Source organism: Natator depressus, chromosome 20, assembly GCF_965152275.1.
Source record: "Natator depressus isolate rNatDep1 chromosome 20, rNatDep2.hap1, whole genome shotgun sequence".
In the NCBI taxonomy this organism is placed as follows: Eukaryota; Metazoa; Chordata; order Testudines; family Cheloniidae; genus Natator; species Natator depressus.
This window is the reverse complement of record NC_134253.1, coordinates 20,510,090-20,531,848: the sequence shown is the minus strand read 5'-3', so window position 1 is coordinate 20,531,848 and position 21,759 is coordinate 20,510,090. Positions and strand designations below refer to the sequence as shown.

Sequence of the window (21,759 nt, the reverse complement as noted above, 5' to 3'; positions counted from 1 at the left end):
AGCAACCTGGATTACTGTTTGTTTACGCTCCCTAACTTCGCTTTCAGACACACACAATGGAGCAGTCCCAGGCTGTGGGTGTCAGATGTTCACGGGGTGTAAAGTGGCGGGTTAGCTGGGCTTTTTCTGAAAATGACACTGTTCTGGATGGGCTCCCTGGGTGTGTGTTTGGGTCTGTGCAGTGGCTTCGTGCGATGGGGCCGGGTTCATCCAGTGCAGAGCCAATTCACGCTGGCTGGTGGGGGGAGGGTGGGCTTTCCCCTCCCGCTTCCGGCCAGCTGCAGAGGCCCTGAGCACCAGGCTGGGCTCCCTGCCCCCTCGCCAGAGGGACAAGGGCCCCTGGCTGGCACCAGCATAGCGCTGCGGCCTCTGGAGTCGCTATGGGGAGAGCTGGGGAGGGGCAGCGGCACAGGTGCCCCCCGGGTGGAACCGGGCAGACAAATCAGCTGGTGATACAAGAGCAGAGGTGGTTCCCGGGCCCTGCGGGCTGGGGTGTGAGCTGCGGTCCCCGCTCTCTGGAGCTGGCGGGCTGGGCTCTGCCGGTGCTGGAGCCAAGCGACGGCCCCGGGCTGCGGCCGCTCGGAGCCACACCCCGACCCGCGCGGACCCCCGATAGGGGGCGATCGTGTCCCAGCCTGGAGCCCATCACCCACGGAGCGGAGCCGAGCCGAGCCAAGCCCCTCCTCTGGCCCCGCCTGGCTATGAAGGCCGCTCCCGGAGCTTAGCCCGTGAGTCCCAGCGTCCGTGCCCGGCCCAGGTGAGCGGAGCGCCTGGTTCGTCCCCTGCCCGGCCTGGGCTGGGCTCTGCATGGTCCAGACCCCCGCTCGGTGTCAGCGGGGCTTCCCATGAGCCGGGATCCTGGCAGCAGCGAATGCCCCGGGCTGTGAGGGGGAGCCGGGAGCCGGGGGTGGGGGGCGGGGGGCGGGGGCCTGTTGGCGGGGCGGCAGCAGAGGTGCCCCATAACTGTTGAGGGCGCGGAGCGATGCAAAGGCTCTGGGGCACGCAGCGGGGCTCGGGGCAGGCGCGCCGGAGACAAAGGCGTTTTGGTTTCCGGAGCGGCTTTGCACGCCGTGCTATGGAGTCTCAGCTGGGGACCGGTCTTGCAGGCAGCTGCTTGAGGTTACAGCCCACCGCGACGGGGAAGTCCCTCCTTGGCTGCACCAGACTTGTCAGGCTGTAGGACCCAAGGGAAAGGCTACTGCAGCTGGTGTCCAGGGAGCTCTGGCAGGTAAGGAAGCCAGGGCCTGGGGAAGACCGGCTTTGTGGTAGGTAGACAGGTGGGGAATGGCCGTTGTGCCCCCCAGGAGAGCCCAGCCCCAGCTGTGTGATGGGGGGAGACGGGCAGGAGCTGGAGGCGCCGGGAGTAAAAGCTTGGAGCCAGCTGTGTGCAGGAGGGTCCGGGAGAGGCTCTAGCTGGGCGGGAACCGCCCTGAGCCTGCAGGCAGCTGGGGCAAGGTCCAGCTCTGTGCGGCAGCCTTGAGCCATCTCTGTGCAGGGGGAAGGGCAGGAAAGGAGCTAGCTGTGCCAGGGAGGTGCTGGGCACGGAGGGCTAGAGCCAGCTGTATGCGGAGGGAGCAGGAGCCGGGAAGAGGTGCGAGCACTAGCCACTCTGCAGCATGGTCGAGGGAGCCAGCGCCCTGCTGCCAAGTACCTTGCCCTGCCCGCCCAGGGGAAGCTCACGGCAGTTTTGCAGAGCCCAGGCCTGTGTGAGGAGGGGGAGAAGTTGGCAGCGAGTCTCATACACCAGCCAGCCCCAGCCTGTGCCCTGGGGAAGAGCCAGTTGGCTCCGGTGGATATAAGCCCTGGTAGAAGTCTTGGGGGGAGAGGGGGACATGTGACCCTGTGTGACCCCCCCCACACACACACACGCTGCCTCTGGGGAGCAGAAAGAGCTATTGGCTGTGTGGGGGAGCGCGGGGGGTTAGGAGCAGGAAGGGTTATTGGCTGGCTAAGGGGGCTGGGTTCTCTCCTGGCTCACACACAAAATCATAGAAGATTAGGGTTGGAAGAGACCTCGGGAGGTCATCTAGTCCAACCCCCTGCTCAAAGTAGGACCAACCCCAACTAAATCATCCCAGCCAAGGCTTTGTCAAGCTGGGCCTTAAAAACCTTGAAGGATGGAGATTCCACCATCTCCCTAGAGAACCCATTCCAGTGCTTTACCACCCCCCTTAGTGAAATAGTGTTTCTTAATATCCAGCCTAGACCTCCCCCACTGCAACTTGAGACCATTGCTTCTTGTTCTGTCATCTGCTACCACTGAGAACAGCCGAGCTCCATCCTCTTTAGAATCCCCCTTCGGGTAGTTGAAGGCTGCTATCAAAACCCCCCTCACTCTTCTCTTCTGCAGACTAAACAAGCCCAGTTCCCTCAGCCTCTCCGCGTAAGTCAGGTGCCCCAGCCCTCTAATCATTTTCATTGCCCGCCGCTGGACTCTCTCAAATTTGTCCACATCCTTTCTGAGGTGGGGGGCCCAAAACTGGATGCAGTACTCCAGGTGTGGCCTCACCAGTGCCGAATAGAGGGGAATAATCACTTCCCTCGATCTGCTGGCAGTGCTTCTACTAATGCACCTGCTGGCAGTGCTCCTACCAATATGCCGTTGGCCTTCTTGGCAACAAGGGCACACTGCTGACTCATATCCAGCTTCTCATCCACTGTAATCCCCAGGTCCTTTTCTGCAGAACTGCTGCTTAGCCAGTTGGTTCCCTAGCCTGTAGCGGTGCATGGGATTCCTCCTTCCTAAGTGCAGGACTCTGCACTTGTCCTTGTTGAACCTCATCAGATTTCCTTTGGCCCAATCCTCCAATTAGTCTAGGTCACTCTGGACCCTTCCCTACCCTCCAGCGTATCTACCTCTCAGCAGCTCAGTAACGTACATACAGCTTGTAACAAAGGAACCCAGTGGCAGTTCACCCGCGGTTACAGCCCGGTCTTTCCCCACAGGATGCTACTGCTCACGGACTGGGTGCTGGAGCTGCTGAGCATGGAGCGGACCCCCTTCTGCGCCTACACCGTCTCCGCCCTGCTCCTTGCTCTGCTGGCCCTGCTCTTCCGCACCCTCCTGCAACTTGGGAGATCTTGGCACCGCTACTATGTGACCTGCCAGCGGCTGCGCTGCTTCCCGGAGCCCCCACGTCGCAACTGGCTGCTGGGACACTTGGGGACGGTAGGTGTCATGTCCCGTGGGGGCGAGAAGGGGGTGAGTGTCTTCTCTCCCCTCTTACTCGTTGTTGCCACTGACACATGGCTTGACCCCTGCTGGGAGGAGCCACCCTTGCCCACCCCAAGGGAGGGGCTGGTAGAATAGCCCCTGAGAGGGCTGGGGGCAGGTGACCCTGCTGGTTCAAGCCTCTCCCTCTCTCCCAGGTGAAGGGCTTTGGCCCCAGCTGGTGCTGGCAAGGGGAGCATGGCATGGCAGGTTGCTCAGGGCGCCATGCTCACTGCAGCTGCATGACACATGGGAATGGGGTTGGGACCGAGCAGGGGTAGGAGACGAGGGTCCTGGGACAGCTCCACCAGGTTCTCGGCACACGCCCTGTCTGGCACCAGAGTGAGCAGCGTCTGAACTCAGTCAGACTTCCTGACCCAACAAGGCGGGCCTGAGCTGGAGGCAGAGGCATTGGCCACACTGCTGCTCCCCATCCTGCTGTGGGTGGGGCCCTTCCTATGGTTGCTGGCTCTGATGCACCCCCGATACGGCAGGGCCCTGGGATCCATCTCTGGCACTGGATGGGGCAGGTGGGATGCCGGCCCACATGCAGAGTGAGACGGGGGTGCAAATGGCCCCCTAACCACTCAGTGCCCTGCACTCAAATGCCACATTCTCCAGGCAGGGCCCCAGGCTCAGCGTGGGATGTGCCCTGGTGGGTGTCTCTGGGTGCTGGTGCCCAGACACTTGCCCAGTGGCAGGGGCTCTAAGGGAACCAATCCATAGAAGCATCTCTGCTCACCACTGGCCCCTGCCATGCTCCCTGGCCCAGCCCCGTGACACCCCTGCCAGCCAGCTGCACCCCAATGGCTCTGCCTGCATTGGTGGTAAGTGGCCCCTGGGCCTGTTCGGCCGCCTTTGCTGTGGAGCAGGGAGGGTTATAAAGCCCCTGGCAGGATGGCCCCACCTGGGGTAGCTTTGGCAAGGGCATAGCCAATCACCATGTGCTGTGACATCGGGCATTGCAGGAACTCTGCCCCTCAGAGCACAGAGGGACCTAGGGGACCCAACTGGCTGCTTGGAGTGAGGCATGTTTGGCCTCAGAGCAGCCACCAGCGCAGTGAGGGGAGTTAGGGTTGGTGTCAGAGGGTCCCTGACACTAGGGGTCAGGTCAGTGTGTAGGTCCCTGGGGAGAGGGGCAGTCTCGGAAATGTATTGCCTGCTCCGGGGAGCATCCCCCAAGATGGATGGGATGTGAGCACTGGGCAGGAGTGAGGGTCTTGACAGATACACTTGGTGAGGCATTGCCCACGGCAGTCCTGCCTCTGATCACAGGATCCGATTCTGCCCCTGCCTGGCATGCACTGACTTGCTCAGGAGTCCCGGGTAAGATTGGGTCCCTCCTATATTAACTCTGCCCCGTCCCTCCTGCAGTTCATACCTGGTGAGGAGGGGCTGAGCCTGGTGTCCCAAACAGTGGCTACATTCTCCCAGGCCTTTGTGACATGGATGGGGCCCTTCCTGCCAGTCCTGTGCCTGGTGCACCCTGATTTCCTCAAGCCGATCACAACAGCCTCAGGTACGCTGACTCCTGGGGGTGGTGGTGAGGCTCTGAGGGTATGTCCGTACAGCACATAGACACCTGTAGCTGGCTCGGGCTCAGACTGTGGGGCTGTTACCCTGCAGTGTAGATATTCCAGCTGGAGCCTGGCCTCTGGGACCTCCTCCCTGTGGGGTCCCAGATCTTGGGCTCCAGTTGAGCCCAAATGTCTATATCTCAGATTTACAGCCCTGAGTCCGAGTCAGCTGACATGGGCAGGTCACGGGTGTCTACATGCACTATAGACACAACTTGTGGGGCCAGAGATGGGAAACACCAGCTGGGCCCCTCTAGCCCGTGACCTCGGAACCTAAGCAGGACTGGCCCCAGCAATCTGTTCTCCAGGGCCCTGGCCAGGCTAGCTGTGAACATCCCAAGGGACAGGGCTCCCAGCCAGGCCCTTACCCCCAGTGTGACATCATGGTGGTATGAAGGCTTTCCTGACTTCCCCAGGGCAGGGCTGGGAGCCAGTCACCTGAGACCCTGCAGAGCAGCCCGACCAGAGCCCTGGGGAAGGCACCAGAGGGGACAATCCGCCTGGGGAGCTAATGGCCGTCTCCCTGCAATAGCTCCCCAGGGTCCGCACTGTCCAGCCTGGGTTTCCCTCTGCTCCAGGTCAACCCCCCAGCCCCATGGGTTACAACCCTCGTGTTCTCATACATATTCAGTGCAGGCCCCTTGGCTCAACTGACTCGCTCCTCTGCCCGGGTGAACCAATCCTTCCCTGCCACCTTGGCTGCTCTCCCCTGCGTTCTGCACTGTGTGGGCCCAGCAGCCTCTTCTGGCCTTGACCCCTGGGATTGGGTTACTGTCCAGGGGGCCCAGAGCTGAATGCAGGGTGGGTCAGGCCAGGAGGGACCATTCTGCTCCTCTAATCTGACTGCCAGTTTCACACAAGGCAGAGACCCTCCCCAGAGCTCCCTTCAGCCAGCCCCGAGCTCCTGGCTGTGCTGGAGGGAGCGTTGCAAAGGGACATTATCTTTGAAAACTCGTGGCGAACGGGGGAAGTCCCAGATGACTGGAAAAAGGCTAATGTAGTGCCAATCTTTAAAAAAGGGAAGAAGGAGGATTCTGGGAACTACAGGCCAGTTAGCCTCACCTCAGTCCCCGGAAAAATCATGGAGCAGGTCCTCAAGGAATCAATCCTGAAGCACTTACACGAGAGGAAAGTGATCAGGAACAGTCAGCATGGATTCACCAAGGGAAGGTCATACCTGACTAATCTAATCGCCTTCTATGATGAGATTACTGATTCTGTGGATGAAGGGAAAGCAGTGGATGTATTGTTTCTTGACTTTAGCAAAGCTTTTGACACGGTCTCCCACAGTATTCTTGTCAGCAAGTTAAAGAAGTATGGGCTGGATGAATGTACTATAAGGTGGGTAGCAAGTTGGCTAGATTGTCGGGCTCAACGGGTAGTGATCAATGGCTCCATGTCTAGTTGGCAGCCGGTGTCAAGTGGAGTGCCCCAGGGGTCGGTCCTGGGGCCGGTTTTGTTCAATATCTTCATAAATGATCTGGAGGATGGTGTGGATTGCACTCTCAGCAAATTTGCGGATGATACTAAACTGGGAGGACTGGTAGATACGATACAGAGGGACCTAGACAAATTGGAGGATTGGGCCAAAAGAAACCTGATGAGGTTCAATAAGGATAAGTGCAGGGTCCTGCACTTAGGACGGAAGAACCCAATGCACAGCTACAGACTAGGGACCGAATGGCTAGGCAGCAGTTCTGCGGAAAAGGACCTAGGGGTGACAGTGGACGAGAAGCTGGATATGAGTCAGCAGTGTGCCCTTGTTGCCAAGAAGGCCAATGGCATTTTGGGATGTATAAGTAGGGACATAGCGAGCAGATCGAGGGACGTGATCGTTCCCCTCTATTCGACATTGGTGAGGCCTCATCTGGAGTACTGTGTCCAGTTTTGGGCCCCACACTACAAGAAGGATGTGGATAAATTGGAGAGAGTCCAGCGAAGGGCAACAAAAATGATTAGGGGTCTGGAACACATGACTTATGAGGAGAGGCTGAGGGAACTGGGATTGTTTAGTCTGCAGAAGAGAAGAATGAGGGGGGATTTGATAGCTGCTTTCAACTACCTGAGAGGTGGTTCCAGAGAGGATGGTTCTAGACTATTCTCAGTGGTAGAAGATGACAGGACAAGGAGTAATGGTCTCAAGTTGCAGTGGGGGAGGTTTAGGTTGGATATTAGGAAAAACTTTTTCACTAGGAGGGTGGTGAAACACTGGAATGCGTTACCTAGGGAGGTGGTAGAATCTCCTTCCTTGGAAGTTTTTAAGGTCAGGCTTGACAAAGCCTTGGCTGGGATGATTTGATTGGGGATTGGTCCTGCTTTGAGCAGGGGGTTGGACTAGATGACCTCCTGAGGTCCCTTCCAACCCTGATATTCTATGATTCTATGACAGCCCATCTCCGTGTAAAGACTCCCAGGGATGGCAAAGCCCCTGTGTCCCTGGGCCAGCTGTTCCCAGGGCTCGATCCCCTCCCTGTTAAACACTTGCACTGTGTTGCCAGTCTGAGTTCGTTCCTGCTGGATCTGACTCTGCCGCTGTCTGCTGGATGGCAGAGCCGTCTGCTGCCAGGCATCCCTGCCCATGGAGGGGCTGGTAGCTGGGATCTAGGCACCTCTTTTCCTGCTCTTGAAGAAATTAAATCCATTGGGCTCCTGTAGCCTCCCCCAGAGAGGCAGGTTTCCCAGAGCTTGAGGTGTTCTGGTGGCTCCTCCCAGACCCCTCCCCAGCTGTCGCTGTGCTATTTGAGGTGGGGGCACATTGGAGGGAGGGGCTATTGCCTCCCTGCTCCGTTGTGGGACAGCTCTGCCCAGGCAGCCCCAGGAAGCTTCAGCCTGTCTCTGGGGCTGTGCTGCAATGGAAACCCTGTCGGACAGGCTGGGCTGCGCAGCTCTACAGAATCCCCTTTTTCCCCCCGGGCGGTTCTGGATCCGCCCTGGAGTATAGGCTGCCTTAGTCCAGCTCCTCCAGCTCCCTTGATGTGACTGCTCTTGCTGCAGGCCACTGTCTGCACCAGCTCACCCTGGGCAAAGGCCGTCAACGTGCTCTGTGCAGGGAGGCAGGGGAATAAAATGGGGCCATGTAGCTGCAGGGGCCAGGTGTTTGGGGGGGGGGGGGGGTCTACCTTGTGTCCTAGTTTGTACCAGTTCCTGTCTGGCTCTTGAGAGATTGTGTCATTTGCTGCTTTGGGGAGTCCAGCCCAGCCCCTGCCACTCTCTGGATCCAGGGGCACCCAGAAGGCTGCCATAAGGGGATGGGCAGAGTCCCACTGGGGTGTGGGCGAGGAGTGCAGGAGCAGGCAGAACGGCTCCAGGTGCTGCAGCCTGCGAGCTATTCCCTGGCACCTTTGCAAGCGGGGGAGTGGCGCCCCTGCAGCATAGCCGCCCCTGGTGCTGCCGGAGAGCCATGGACTGTCCCTCACCCCATCCAGGCCACTGAGCACGATCGGCTCCTCTCCTGGGCACAGGGCACGCGGACTGGCTGTCTCCGGCATGGAGAGCCAAAGGTCCATAGGGGGGACTGAGGCTCTCGGCTCCAGCAGCACAGTGCCTGTGGCTCCTGGGAACAGCAGCAGGAGAGACCCAGCCATGCAGGGCAGGCCTAAGGCAGCACCCAGCGGGAGCTGCTGCACAGCCAAGACCCCTCCAGCCCGGGCAGGGTGATGGCTCGGGACAGACTGGGCAGCAGGGCCAAGGGGCACTGCCTGGCTGAATTCCTCAGGGGCAGCAAGCAGAGCCACCTCCCCACTGGGGACCTGTGTCATCAGTGGTCTTGCAGGAGCAGCTGGGGCCCCTGCGGGGGAGAGGGGAGACATGCACACACTCCAGAGGCAAGGGAGTGAAGGCCAGCAATGATCAGTGACGTGGGGAGCTCGTGCTGCCCCTGTCCCCTCCCTGCCGGCCAGGGAGAGTGGCCCCGGCCAGGGCCGGTTGCCCAGTGCTCTGGTGTCTCTTGTAGCGCCAGTCACCCCCGGGGCTGAGAGGAGCCAGTGGGTGCAGCAGAGGGTGAGGGTTCTGTGCAGCTGGGCCCCCCAGCACCGCCAGCGCAGGCCCCTCTCTGGTGAGCGAGTTGCTGGAGCTGTGCGCTGCAGGGGGACGAGCGATGAGCTGAAGCCAGACTCCGAAGGAATCCAGCCCCCAGCCTGGTCGGTGCTCCCTGGCCTGGGGGCTCCTGCTCCAGCCTCTTCTGCCCCCTTGCGGAGGGGACATCTCTGTCCCCGTTAACGTACTGCTGCCACTCTTCCCAATTAGCCCTGCTCCAAGTGGCGGCTGGGCCCGCAGGGCCAAGGGCACGTGGAGCTACGCTGGGGCTTGTTTGCTCATCCCTGAACTGCTGCCCTGCAGGGTGGTTGAGAAGTGACTCTGGAAGTTTCACCAGGGCCCTGAGTCCAGAGCTAAAGCAACAAATAGAAATGCTGCCCCTCCCCGCCAGCCTGGCATCCAGCCCCACCCCGCCAGCCCTTTGCATGACTCGCTGTGCCCAGGAACCCAGTGCAGTGTGCGGGAACTATGTAAACAATCCCGTTGCTGATGCAGCAGCGGGAACAGAGTCCAGCTCCCTCCCCCAGTGCCAGGCGGGCTTGGCAGGACACAGAGAGGGGAGGTCTGGCTTTAGTCCTCAAAGCCAGCAGCTGGGTCTGAGCAATGAGCGTTGCTCCCTGGAGCAGAGTTGGATGTCACGGGGCCAGGACAGAGGTGCTTCGGGGCTCAGGAGCCCTCAGTCTCCTGCTCAGCTCAGCTGGATAGCAGAGAAGCGCAGGGCGGGGATGCAGTGCTGGGGCTGTGTGAATGCATGTAGCCAGTTCATGCCGGGGCTGAGGGCTCATGCTCGCTGCCCACTGAGCCCCCGGGTTCACCTCTGCACGGAGAATGGCTGGGAGCCGTGTTTGCAATAACACAGGGAGCCCCAAGTGGCCCCATCCAACCGACTGCCAGGTGAGGGCAGCCCCCCCTCCCCCATTAGAAATGAAGCCAGAGGCGCTCTGAGAGCAGGCAGCAGTGATTCTGTTGGGGAGCTGCCGCTCCTGCAGTGGGTTGAGTCGGGCGCTGGGCCCAGCATGTCACCCTGGCCGGAGACGTGGCCGGAGTCCCAGCTGGCCCGTGGCTAACCCATGGCTCCTCGTTGTAGGGTCAGAACACGGAGGAGGGGATGCAGTGCGTAGATGAGCTCGTCGGGCGCTACAGCCACTCCTGCCTTTGGTGGTTTGGGCCCTGGTTTCCCATTCTCTGGCTCTTCCACCCAGAGGCCGTTAAACCTGTGTTGCTGGAGTCAGGTAGTGAGGGTGGCTCCAGCGCCAGGAGTTTGTGTGCCTGTCTGTCTCTCTGTCTGTCCTGGGGCTCAGGAGGGTTGGATTCCCAGCAGGCGCCTGGAGCTCTCGATGTTACGTGTGCTGCACCCGCCATGACGGGACCTCTGGGGACATGGGCCCAGTGGTGAGAGGGCAGCTGCTCCCTAGAAAAGCCCCCGGCCAGGAGGACTGGCTGCTGAGACCAGCCCTCCTCCACGTGGCTGAGGAGGAAGCTGTTTGGCTGTCGGGGCTGGGGGAAGGTATCGGGTCTTGGGCCGAGCTCAGCTCGGCAGGTGGCTGTTCATTGGGCTGCTTGTCTGGCTGGGTGCTGCCCACCCAGGGTCCTTAGTGAGTCCCCCTGGCCCCAGAGGAGTTAGGGCAGAGGCTGTAGCCATCCCTTAGCATCCTGAGAGGAGCACATCCCGCTGGCTGAAGCCCAGCAGGAGCTGCTGTCAGCCTCTGGGCCAGTGACCCATGGGAGCAAAGGTTCATTGAAGCCCTGCCGGCATCCCTGGCTGGTGATAGGCGAATGGGGGATCTGATAGCAAACAGCTGGCTCAGGGACATCTTACGCCCTTCATCAGCTCAGTCCATGGTCCCAAAGGGGGCACGGCAGGGTTGTGGGGTGAAGGGGACAATGAGGGAGGTGGTCCGGGGGAGAAACAGGTCAGGGGGAGTCATAAGGACCAAATGGCCGATGTTCTTGGGGGGGCCTATGGGGAGCAGCAGAGAGTGTGAGGCTGATACTGTTGTGGGGGTGCATGGCCGTGAGGCTAGTGGGATGTTGGGGGTGGGGGAATCTGGAGAATGGTGCAGAGAGGGGGTGGTCCTGGGGCTAGTGGTGCAGAGGGGGCAGTTTCTGCCCCTGTTGTCTCTGGCTGACCCAGGGAGAGGAGCAGCTGTGGCCAGCTCAGTCTCAGGGAGCTGGGCCTGCCAAGCCACCTTTGCCCGTCTCCCGTGCCACCCACGCGAGTGCCAGCCATTCGCACAGCCCTGCGAGGTAGGGAGTCACTGAGGTACAGAGGGGGCAGGGGACTCACACAGCATGTCCATGTAAGAGACAGGAATAGAACCCAGGAGTCCTGGCTCCCAGCCCCCTCCAGACCCTGCTGTAGCCACAGGATCCCCACTCTGCTCACAGAGCCAGGGAATACAGCTAATAAGGGAGTTTTAAAGATGCCAAGCTCTCTATTGTGAAGGCCCCACGTGACTGCCAAGCTCACGCGGTCCGTGGGTCACAGGCACTGCCCCAGGAGGAGTCTCTGTCGCGCTGCAGGCCCGGCCCAGGCTGCGGATGCTGCTTGCCCCCCGTGTCCTCCACTCGCTCAGAGCAGAGCCTGCTCTGTGTGAGGGGCCTGGTGGCTCAACGCCTGGTCCCTGTCGTGTGGCTCCTTCACGCTGTTCACTGAGCCTGTCCTGTTGCCCCAGCAGCCGCCCTCCTGGCTGCTAGGGTGGAGCCTGGAGCAGGGTGTCCAGCAGGGTTCTGCCTTGTCTGATGGGGGCTGCTTTCACAGGGCGATGCGCCAAGGCTCCTTAGGAAACAGCCTGTGGAGCAGGCGGGCACTGGACAGACCCACATTCCTGCAGCTGCCCCTTTCCAGACCAAAAGGGGGCCCGTAGGTGCTGCAGCTCCAGCCGGGGCTCTGATAACAGTAGTCCTGCACTCCTTCCCTGTGTCCTATGCCGTGTATGTGTGTGTGAGCGCTAACGCCAGGGTGCACCCCATTACCGCCCCCCGTGCCGTGTGTGTCTGAGCACTAACACCGGGCTGCGCCCATCTCTGTTCCACTCTGCCGTGTGTGTGTGTCTCAGCACTAAACCCCAGATGTGCCGCATCTCTGCACCCCCGAGCCATGTGTGTCTCAGCACTAACCCCTGGGCCTGCCCGTCTCTGGTCTCCCCCACAGTTGCCATCGCACCCAAGGACTACCTGTTCTACGGCTTCCTGAAGCCCTGGCTGGGTGAGTGCCCTTTCTTCTGGGCTTGGATCTGCTGTGCTTGGTGTCATGGGGCCCGAACCCCAGGGGAGGGGCTTGTGGGGAATGGAGGGTGTGATGTTCCCCTCTGGTGTTATCTGGACCGATGATCAGCTAGGTCACTCCAATCCTTGACTCTGGGAGCCAGCCTTACCCTGCTCTGCTGTGACAACCCCCACTCCGGGGCTGTTCACGCACAGCCCCTGGCATGTAAGCTGCTCCTTGGTCTGTGCAACCGAGTGACACTAGCCAATATCTCTGGTTCCAGACACAACCCTAGGAACCTCCGTCTTGCAGTGTCCAGTTATGTCCGCTGCAAGCTTATGAGACTTCATCAATTTAACAAAGAAATTGATATTTACCAGGCTTGTTCTCCCAAGGGGAGTCTCTGACACACTTCAAACCAAATGCACTGCGTCAGGTAGAATAAACAAAGAGATTTATTGACTACAAAGATAGATTTAAGTGATTTATAAGTCAAAGCAAAACAAGTCGGATTTGGTCAAACGAAATGAAAGCAAAACTCATTCTAAGCTGATCTTAACACTTTTAGTGTCCTTACAAATTTAGATGCTTCTCACCACAGGCTAGCTGGTTGTCCTTCAGCCAGGCTCTCCCCTTTGATCAGCGCTTCAGTGGCTTGGTGAGGTCTGTAGATGGAGGTGGAAGAGAGAAGAAGACCATGGCAAACATCTCTCCCTTTTATCATGTTCTTTCTTCCCTCTTGGCTATGCCCCCCCACCCTGACCCTTCAGCGTCAGGTGAGCATTACCTCATCGCAGTCCCTGACTGACCAAGGGAAGGGGGGTGGCTCACCAAGTTCCTACACCAAAGGCTCTTAAGCAAAGTAAGCTATCGTGGGATAAGAGGGAAGGTCCTTTCTGGATCAGTAACTGGTTAAAAGACTGGAAACAAAGGGTGGGAATAAATGGTCAGTTTTCAGAATGGAGAGAGGTAATAGTGGTGTCCCCCAGAGATCTGTACTGGGACCAGTCCCATTCAACATATTCATAAATGATCTGGAAAAGTGGGTAAACAGGTGACAGAATTTACAGATGATACAAAACCACTCAGGATAAGTCCAAAGCAGACTGCAAAGAGTTTCAAAAGGATCTCTCCAAACTGGGTGACTGGGCAACAAAATGGCAGATGAAATTCAATGCTTGATAAATGCAAAGTAACGCACATTGGAAAACATAATCCCAACTATACATAAATAATGATGGGGCCTGAATCAGCTGTTACCACTCAAGAAAGAGATCTTGGAGTCATTGTGGATAGTTATCTGAAAACATTCACACAATGTGCTGCGGCAGTCAGAGAAGCGAACTGAATGTTGGGAACCATTAGAAAAGGGAGAGATACTAATGCAGAAAAATATCATATTGTCTCTATATAAATGCATGGTACCCCCACATCTTGAATACTGCATGCAAGTGTGGTTGCGCCATCTCAAAAAAGATATATTGGACGTGGAAAAGGTTCATAAAAGGGCAACAAAAATGATTAGGGGTATGGAACAGGTTCCATATGAGGAAAGATTTTTCAGCTTGGAAAAGAGACGACAAAGGAGGGATATGGCCACTGTTGGCAGACAGGACACTGGGCTGGATGGACCATTGGGCTGATCCAGTCTGTCCATTCTTATGTCAGTGTGGAGCTGGAGCTACTCGTGCCATAGCCGTGAGCACCAGCACATGGGTGTGCCCAGGATCACACACACACGCCTTCACGTGCGCACGTACCTCTATGCACATACCACCATGCACCTGCACGTACACACACGCATGCACCTGCATGTTCATGCCCACATGTGCCCCCACAAACACACACACATATGCTTCACTCACACCCCCACCCATGCACGCATTGCACACGTGCACGCACTCTCGTGCCTGCCCAACATGCACCAGGGAGGTTGATTCTCGCTGAGCACCCCAGCTGGCTGAGACCCAGCAGGCTGGAGGGGGCCTGGGCTGCGGGATCTCTGCCAGGGCTCTGAGCTGAGTGCCTGTCATCTCAGGGGACGGTTTGCTGCTGAGCAATGGTCCGAAATGGGTGCGGCACCGGCGCATGCTGACGCCAGCCTTCCACTTCGACATCCTGAAGCCCTACGTGAAGATCTTCAGCCAGAGCACTGACATCATGCATGTGAGTAACCCCCTCCCGTCATGGCACCAAATCCATGCCTGTGCCTCTGGCCCCCCCCATGGCACACACTGCCCTGGCACCCGCCAGCCTGCCCGGGACCCTCCCCCCCCACGGCACACACTGCCCTGGCACCCGCCAGCCTGCCCGGGACCCTCCCCCCCCACGGCACACACTGCCCTGGCACCCGCCAGCCTGCCCGGGACCCTCCCCCCCCATGGCACACACTGCCCTGGCACCCGCCAGCCTGCCCGGGACCCTCCCCCCCCATGGCACACACTGCCCTGGCACCCGCCAGCCTGCCCGGGACCCTCCCCCCCACGGCACACACTGCCCTGGCACCCGCCAGCCTGCCCGGGACCCTCCCCCCCCACGGCACACAGTGCCCTGGCACCATGCCACCCCCCAGCCTGCCCGTGTACCCTCCCCCCAATGGCACACACTGCCCTGGCACCTGCCAGCCTGCCTGGGACCCTCCCCCCAAGGCATATGCTACCTTGGCATCTGCCAGCCTGCCTGGGACCCTCCCCCCCACGGCACACACTGCCCTGGCACCCTTCAACAGCCTGCCCGTGACCCTCCCCCCAATGGCACATGCTGCCCTGCCACCCCCAGCCTGCCCGTGACCCTCCCCCCATGGCACACAGTTCCCTGGCACCCTTCAAATCCCAGCCTGCCCGTGACCCTCCCCCCATGGCACACACTGCCCTGGCACCATGCCACCCCCCAGCCTGCCCGTGTATTCTCCCCCCAATGGCACACAGTGCCCTGGCACCTGCCAGCCTGCCTGGGACCCTCCCCCCCCATGGCACATGCTGCCCTGGCACCTGCCAGCCTGCCTGGGACCCTCCCCCCCCATGGCACATGCTACCCTGGCACCTGCCAGCCTGCCTGGGACCCTCCCCCCCACGGCACACACTGCCCTGGCACCCTGCAAACCCCAGCCTGCCCATGACCCTGCCCCCATGGCACACAGTGCCCTGGCACCCTGCCACCCCCAGCCTGCCCGTGACCCTCCCCCCTTGGCACACACTGCCCTGGCACCTGCCAGCCTGCCTGGGACCCTCCCCCCCCAAGGCATATGCTACCTTGGCATCTGCCAGCCTGCCTGGGACCCTCCCCCCCACGGCACACACTGCCCTGGCACCCTTCAACAGCCTGCCCGTGACCCTCCCCCCAATGGCACATGCTGCCCTGCCACCCCCAGCCTGCCCGTGACCCTCCCCCCATGGCACACAGTTCCCTGGCACCCTTCAAATCCCAGCCTGCCCGTGACCCTCCCCCCATGGCACACACTGCCCTGGCACCATGCCACCCCCCAGCCTGCCCGTGTACTCTCCCCCCAATAGCACACAGTGCCCTGGCACCTGCCAGCCTGCCTGGGACCCTCCCCCCCATGGCACATGCTACCCTGGCACCTGCCAGCCTGCCTGGGACCCTCCCCCCCACGGCACACACTGCCCTGGCACCCTGCAAACCCCAGCCTGCCCATGACCCTGCCCCCATGGCACACACTGCCCTGGCACCCTGCCACCCCCAGCCTGCCTGTGACCCTCCCCCCTTGGCACACACTGCACTAGTGCCTTCCTCCCTTGGCATATGTGGAACCAGCAGCCTGCCCTCCCCATGCCTCCCCCACACCCTATGCAATATGCTGTACCATCACTACACTGTGCCTCTGGCCCTGCACCGCCCCCCAAGCATATACTGCACCAATACCCTGCCCACCCACCCGCCTGCCCACTGCTCTTTCACCTGCCCCCACCACATGCCCAGCCCTGTCACTGCACCAGTCCACTAGCCTCCTCCCCTGTCTGTTTGCCTGTCTCTGACGCTGGCTGACCCGCATTGCATGGGCACTGGGCTCCGCAGTGCTGTCCCTGCAGGCAGCTGCTCGGGGGCGGCTCTCACGGGCACTGTTCCCCCACAGGCCAAGTGGCGCCGGCTGGTGGCGTCAGGCTCCACCTCCCTGGACATGTTTGGTCAGATCAGCCTCATGGCCCTGGACAGTTTGCAGAAATGCGTCTTCGGCTACAACAGCAACTGCCAGGAGTGAGTGACGCGGGAGCAGCTCCCCCAGCAGGGCCCCGCGCTGACCCGAGGGTGGGAGCCCCCTCACTGGGGGAGGTCAGAGTGGGGAGAATGGGCTGCAGGGTCCCTCCCTCCCTCCCTTCCTGGCCTGGCCCCAGTGAGCCTGGCCAGATTCACGGAATGGGTCCCTGAACTGGAGATCCCAGGGAGGGGAGGGTGTTACTGCAGGCCTGGGCAGGGGCTCTCCAGTGGGGTGTCTGGAGGCATTGGGGGGTTGCTATAGTGGCTGCGCCAGGCCCTGGTCAGCACTGGGGGTGGAGCTCCTTCAGCTCACTGCGCGGAGGCTGGTGCTTGGTGCTTGCACTCGCAGGTCTGTCTGCTAACGCCTGTGGGGTCGGCATGGCTGTGCTGTGACTCTCTTGGGGGATGATCCTGCTGTTGCATGCCTCTCGCTGCCAGGAAGCTCCTCACCTCAGTCCCATCACCCCAGAACCCTCCTGCCCCCAGTTTATACATGTACTGCAGGGCCCTCGTCGGCAGCTTGTACCTGTTTTACTGCACTGGTGCACTTACAGACATGAGTATAATTCTTGAGGTTCAGATTTATAGCCGAGATGGAGAGCTTTGTAGAGGCAAAGAGTTCTTTCAGAAATAGTCCATTGGTTATAGTCAAGTGTTTATATTCAGGGCGGTCCAGTCAGAACTGGGATCTCAGTCCTTGTGGCTTAGGCTTCCCCTGTGTGAAGCCTCAAGCAGATCTGAGATAAACAGGATCAGGACCCAAGGGTCTTTGACAGGCCGGAGTCCTTAGGCCAACAAAAGGCAATCGGGGCGACTTTGAAGTAGGTCCATCACCGGTAATTAGCTACACGAAGTAACACAAGGCAGTTGCCGGTTTTTCCACCAGTCGCAGATGATTGGCTATACATTTCAAAGAGAGAGGAATACAGCGACGATATCCTGCGTTTACAGTTCATTGATGTTCTTTTGATCTCTGAATTAACCGAATACAGCATGGACAAGGACTGTTTGATTACATTGTTGACCTCTACTAATATGTACGTAAATACCCAAAACCACAAACGTAATCTCCCCATATGTTTTTAAGGGTTCAATCTGAGTCATTTGTCCTGCAGGATGCTTAACCCTTTCTGGTCATTTGTCACCGTCCCACATTGGCTGAGCCGCAGCAGCAGTCAGAGGCACCCAAGCTTGGTCCCTTCCCCGCCGGCTGGCCCGGAGATCCCGTGGCTGGGAGATCACGCCATCGCTCTGTGGCGAGGCCCAGCCCGCGGGGATCCCCCAGCTCTGATCAGGGCGCCCCCGCCCCGGCCTGTCAGGCACATGCTGGCCTGTTGTGTTGCAGGACACCCAGTGACTACATTGCAGCCATCCTGGAGCTCAGCTCCCTGGTGGTGCGACGCCAGCACCGCCTGCTCCTGCACTGCGACTTCCTGTACCGCCTGTCACCCGACGGGCGGCGCTTCCGGCGTGCCTGCGACACCGTGCACCGCTTCACGGCCGACGTGGTGCAGCGGCGCCACCAGGCCCTGAGCCGCCTGGGCAGGGAGGCCTGGCTCAAATCCAAGCAGGGCAGGACGGTGGACTTCATTGACATCCTGCTCCTGGCCAAGGTAACATGGTGGGGGGGCCTGCCCCATGGGGGTGGGGGGAAGTCACGGATGTCCTGCGATTGGCCAAGGGGACATGGGGGGGCCTGCCCCATGGGGGTGGGGGGAGGTCACGGATGTCCTGCGATTGGCCAAGGGGACACAGCAGGAGATCATGCCCTCGGGAGCGTGGGGGTTCGTTGACGTCCAGGGCAGGGCCTGGAGTTCCCATTTGGCACTGCCAGAGAGTCCTGGGGAGCCAGGTGGAAGGTGCTGTGTGATGTCTGTCACACCAGGACTTGCCCCCCGGCCCAGCTCTCTGGGGCGGCCCAGCCAGAGCTGCCTTCCCAGCATGCTCAGCGTGGAGCGATATGAACTGCACTTGGCGACATGGGGCTGGCACCTCTGGGGAGCTCTAACACCAGAGCCAGGCTGGGCATGGGGGAAGGGGGGAGCCCACCTTGGGGCCTGGGGCTGTGGGGTAGGGCAGGGACTGCCTCTTTCCCCGGGCTGGGTGGAGGGAAGATGGCCAAGCTCACTCCACCCCAAGATGTCCCATCCTCCCAGGATCTGAAATGGGGGAGGCGTGGGCCGGTGGGGCTGGGGTCCCTGAGTCACGGGGAGCCAGGTTACCCGTCCAGCAGTGTGTGCTTTGTGCAGGATGAGGACGGCCAGGACCTGTCAGACGAGGACATTGCAGCTGAGGCCGACACCTTCATGTTTGAGGGTGAGGAGCCCCCCTGGAGAGGAGGTGGGGGGCTCTCCTGCTGACCTCACAGCCTCATGTGGGAGGATGGGGCCTCCGCAGATGACATGGCTCTGGGGGGAGGGCAGGAGAGCTGGGTTCAGTCCCTGGCTCTGAGTGACCTGGGTGTGCCTTTCTGTGAAATGGGGCTAAGACAGATCTGCCCCTGGGCACTGCCAGACAGTCCCAGCAACGGAGGAGGTGGTGGTAGTGGAGACAGATGCTCAGAGTCACCCCATTTGCCCCGCAGGCACGAGGGGCCTGGAGTTCCCAGATGGCGCTGCCAGAGAGTCATGGTGAGGAAGGCCCCGGAGGAGGTGCTGGCAGGGGGAGGGTCCCTCCAGCCCCGGACTCTCCATGGTCCCTCTCTGCCCCCGCGGCTCTCACGCTGCGCTGGCCTCTCTCTGCAGGCCACGACACCACAGCCAGCGGCCTCTCCTGGGTGCTGTATAACCTGGCCTGTCACCCCGAGTACCAGGAGCGCTGCCGGGAGGAGATCAAGGACTTAATGCGGGACAAGGAATCGGAGGAGGTTGAATGGTGAGATGGCTGCTTCAGCTGCAGTGCTGGCACTGTCCAGTGCAGTGCTGACCCCCAGTACCCCCACTTCCACACCCTTTAGTTCCAGCACAGCCCCCACCCCACCTGTGAGGGTTAGCCCAGCTGCTGCCCTCCCCTCCCCACCAGTCTATGCCTAGCACTGGGGTCCCTTCACCTCTGCCAGCCCCACAAGCTGGAGGGCTTCCCCTGCAAGATGGGCCTAGGCTGCTCCCCAGTGCCCGAGGGCCCTGCCGCTCTGGGTTTTGCATGTCCCGCCCTGGATGCCCAAGGACCCTGCCACTCAGATGTGCATGCTCCTCCCCCTCATCACAGTGTTGTTTGTCCCCACAATGCCAGCTCCATGCCTATGCGAGTCTGTCCCAGCCCCATTGTCTGGCTCATGGGCTCACACTGGGCCCCTCATGCATCCACCTCTGGGGCCAGCGCTAAGCTCTGCTCTCTGCAGGGAGGACCTGTCCCAGATGCCCTTCTCCACCATGTGCATCAAGGAGAGTCTGCGCCTGCACCCGCCCGTCACGGCTGTGTCCCGGCGCTGCACCGAGGACATCAAACTGCCTGACGGACGTGTCCTACCCAAAGGTACCAGCCTTCTTCCCTGCCCCCCAGCCAGGGGCATGGCACCGGAACTGGGCCCATAACCCCTGTGGCGCACAACCCCTCCCCTCCTTCTCCCTTTCCTCTCTCTAATGAGGCAGTTTCCTCTCTGGCAGGGAACGTCTGTCTGATCAGTATCTATGGGACACATCACAATCCTGCTGTCTGGCCGGAGCCCCAGGTACCACTGGTCACTCTGTTCTGCCCCTTTGGCTCTACTCCACCCCACGGCCACCTTCAGCGTGGCACCAGGGGGCGCTGTGCTGCAGAGAGTGGGATTGCGGGGCTTGGTAGGGGCACTGTCCCCTCGGAGTCATTGCTGACCCAATGCCCCAGCGTGGCACTAGGGGGTGCTGAAGTGCCATCAAAGTAGCAGCTTCCTATTCCCAGTGACCCTCCCCAGAGAGGAAGCTCCTCCTCCCCCCCCAGCTCGCCTAGAGGGGAGTGAGGGTTGCACCCCCATTCACACTGGGTGGGGCTGGGTCACTGAGTGCTGGGTGGAGGCAGAACCATCCCCGCTGCCAGCACATGGCCCCAGTCGGAAGCTCACTCCTGGGGAGCCTGGTGCCCAAGCTGCACCCGGAGAGGGGCTGCCTTTGCTCCCCCTTGGCTCAGGGACCAGCCCCACACCCCACCCTTCACCCTCGCTCCCCTCACCGTGCCTTGTGGTTGCTGCTCCAGGTCTATAACCCACACCGCTTCGACCCAGAGAACTCCAAGAACCAGCCCCCACTGGCCTTCATGCCCTTCTCTGCTGGACCCAGGTAACCTGCCTGCCGGGCTCAGAGCCCCTCGCCGCACGAACTGCCCCCTCCCCCAACCCCAGCTGCCCACCAGCAAGCGGCTCCCTGGCTGCAGTGAAGAATTGTGGGATACGCAGGAGGTGGCCTCTGGTCAGGGTTGGGGTCAGCTGTTATTGCTGAGGATCTGTCCCTTCTCCCACAGGGGGGTGGGCTCCCCTCAGCATCTGTCTGTCCCTGCAGGCAGTGGGCTTTGGGGTGTCTGTCTGTCCCTGCTCCCCCATCCCTGCCCTCACATGGGGTGTGGTTTCCAGGCGAAGAGCACCGGCTGACACCCCTGGCTTTCTCGCAGGAACTGCATCGGGCAGAACTTCGCCATGGCAGAGATGAAGGTGGTGCTGGCGCTGACCCTGCTGCGCTTCGCCCTGCGGCTGGACGAGAGCAGGCCTGTGCGGCGCAAGCCCGAGCTGATCCTGCTCAGCGAGAATGGGCTGTGGCTGCACCTGGAGCCGCTGGGGCCCAGCCGTGAGAGCCGGCCCCCCGCACCGCGCTCCTAGGGCCGTGCACTCCGGCCCGCTGCGGGGATCCAGCCTGCTCCGCACAGCTCAGGGGCCTGCTGAGTGGAGGACCAGGTGGGGATCATGGTGGGGCCAGCTCTCTCCTCTAATCTAGACCAGCCCTCTGTACCAAAGGAGGCGCTGTGGGGTCCAGGCATGGGGCCCCTCAGGTGCTGCAGGCTCCTTTCAGACACCAGCTGCTTAGCCCTCCCCTACCTGCCCCTGGGAGGCAGGGTGACAAGTGCCTCTCCCCAGCCCCTCTGGATGCCCACGGCCACCTGGTGACTCAATGTCAGAGCTAGAAATGGAGCCAAGCAGCCTGGCTCCCGGCCCTGCCCGCTCACAGCCTGGGCGACCACTTGGCCTGCGTTCCCTGCTCCCACTGGCCAGAGGCAGGGTGCCAAGCTGTCTGGCCACTAGTCTAGGATGTGGGAGACCCATGTTCAATTCCCCGCTCTACCACAGGCTCCCTGTGTGGCCTTGGGAAAGTCACTCAGCCTGTGGCCCTCTACTCCCATCAGTGCAATGGGGCTAATGGCCCTGCCCACAGGGGATGAGGGTAAATGCAGTTGGGGGGGTGAAGTGCCACATACTTATGGTGGGGCATCTAAGAAGACGTGGTCAATAACCCTAAATGCTATGGGCTTGTTAGTGGATCAGCCCCTGCTTTCTCGCCAGCCCACCTGTGCCCCGATGCTGCTGTCTGGAGCTGAGGGTCTGGTCTGTC

General features: G+C 60.6%; 1 protein-coding gene across 2 annotated transcripts; it reads left to right on the top strand.

Moving 5' to 3' along the window:
• The first annotated feature begins 695 nt into the window (after positions 1-695).
• Positions 696-21,032, top strand: LOC141974852 (ultra-long-chain fatty acid omega-hydroxylase-like). Of its 2 annotated transcripts, none has more exons than XM_074934872.1 (13): positions 696-757; positions 2,947-3,169; positions 4,586-4,730; positions 11,978-12,031; positions 14,070-14,197; positions 16,125-16,246; positions 17,592-17,859; positions 18,496-18,562; positions 18,991-19,120; positions 19,587-19,720; positions 19,852-19,916; positions 20,417-20,499; positions 20,828-21,032. In XM_074934872.1, the coding sequence occupies exons 2-13, from the start codon at positions 2,948-2,950 to the stop codon at positions 21,030-21,032; spliced, it is 1,623 nt and encodes a 540-aa protein (XP_074790973.1). In that variant the 5' UTR covers positions 696-757; position 2,947. The 2 variants fall into 2 exon arrangements, with proteins under 2 accessions (XP_074790973.1, XP_074790972.1); XM_074934871.1 differs by lacking the exon at positions 696-757 and adding an exon at positions 996-1,228.
• The last annotated feature ends 727 nt before the right edge of the window (positions 21,033-21,759 follow it).

Excerpts from the sequence above, each read along its gene's own strand:
- LOC141974852 (XM_074934872.1), top strand. The coding sequence starts at position 2,948 with ATGCTACTGCTCACGGACTGGGTGCTGGAGCTGCTGAGCATGGAGCGG. Across the intron at positions 3,170-4,585 it reads TGCTGGGACACTTGGGGACG|TTCATACCTGGTGAGGAGGG; the intron begins GTAGGTGTCATG and ends TCCCTCCTGCAG. Across the intron at positions 18,563-18,990 it reads CGACACCTTCATGTTTGAGG|GCCACGACACCACAGCCAGC; the intron begins GTGAGGAGCCCC and ends CTCTCTCTGCAG.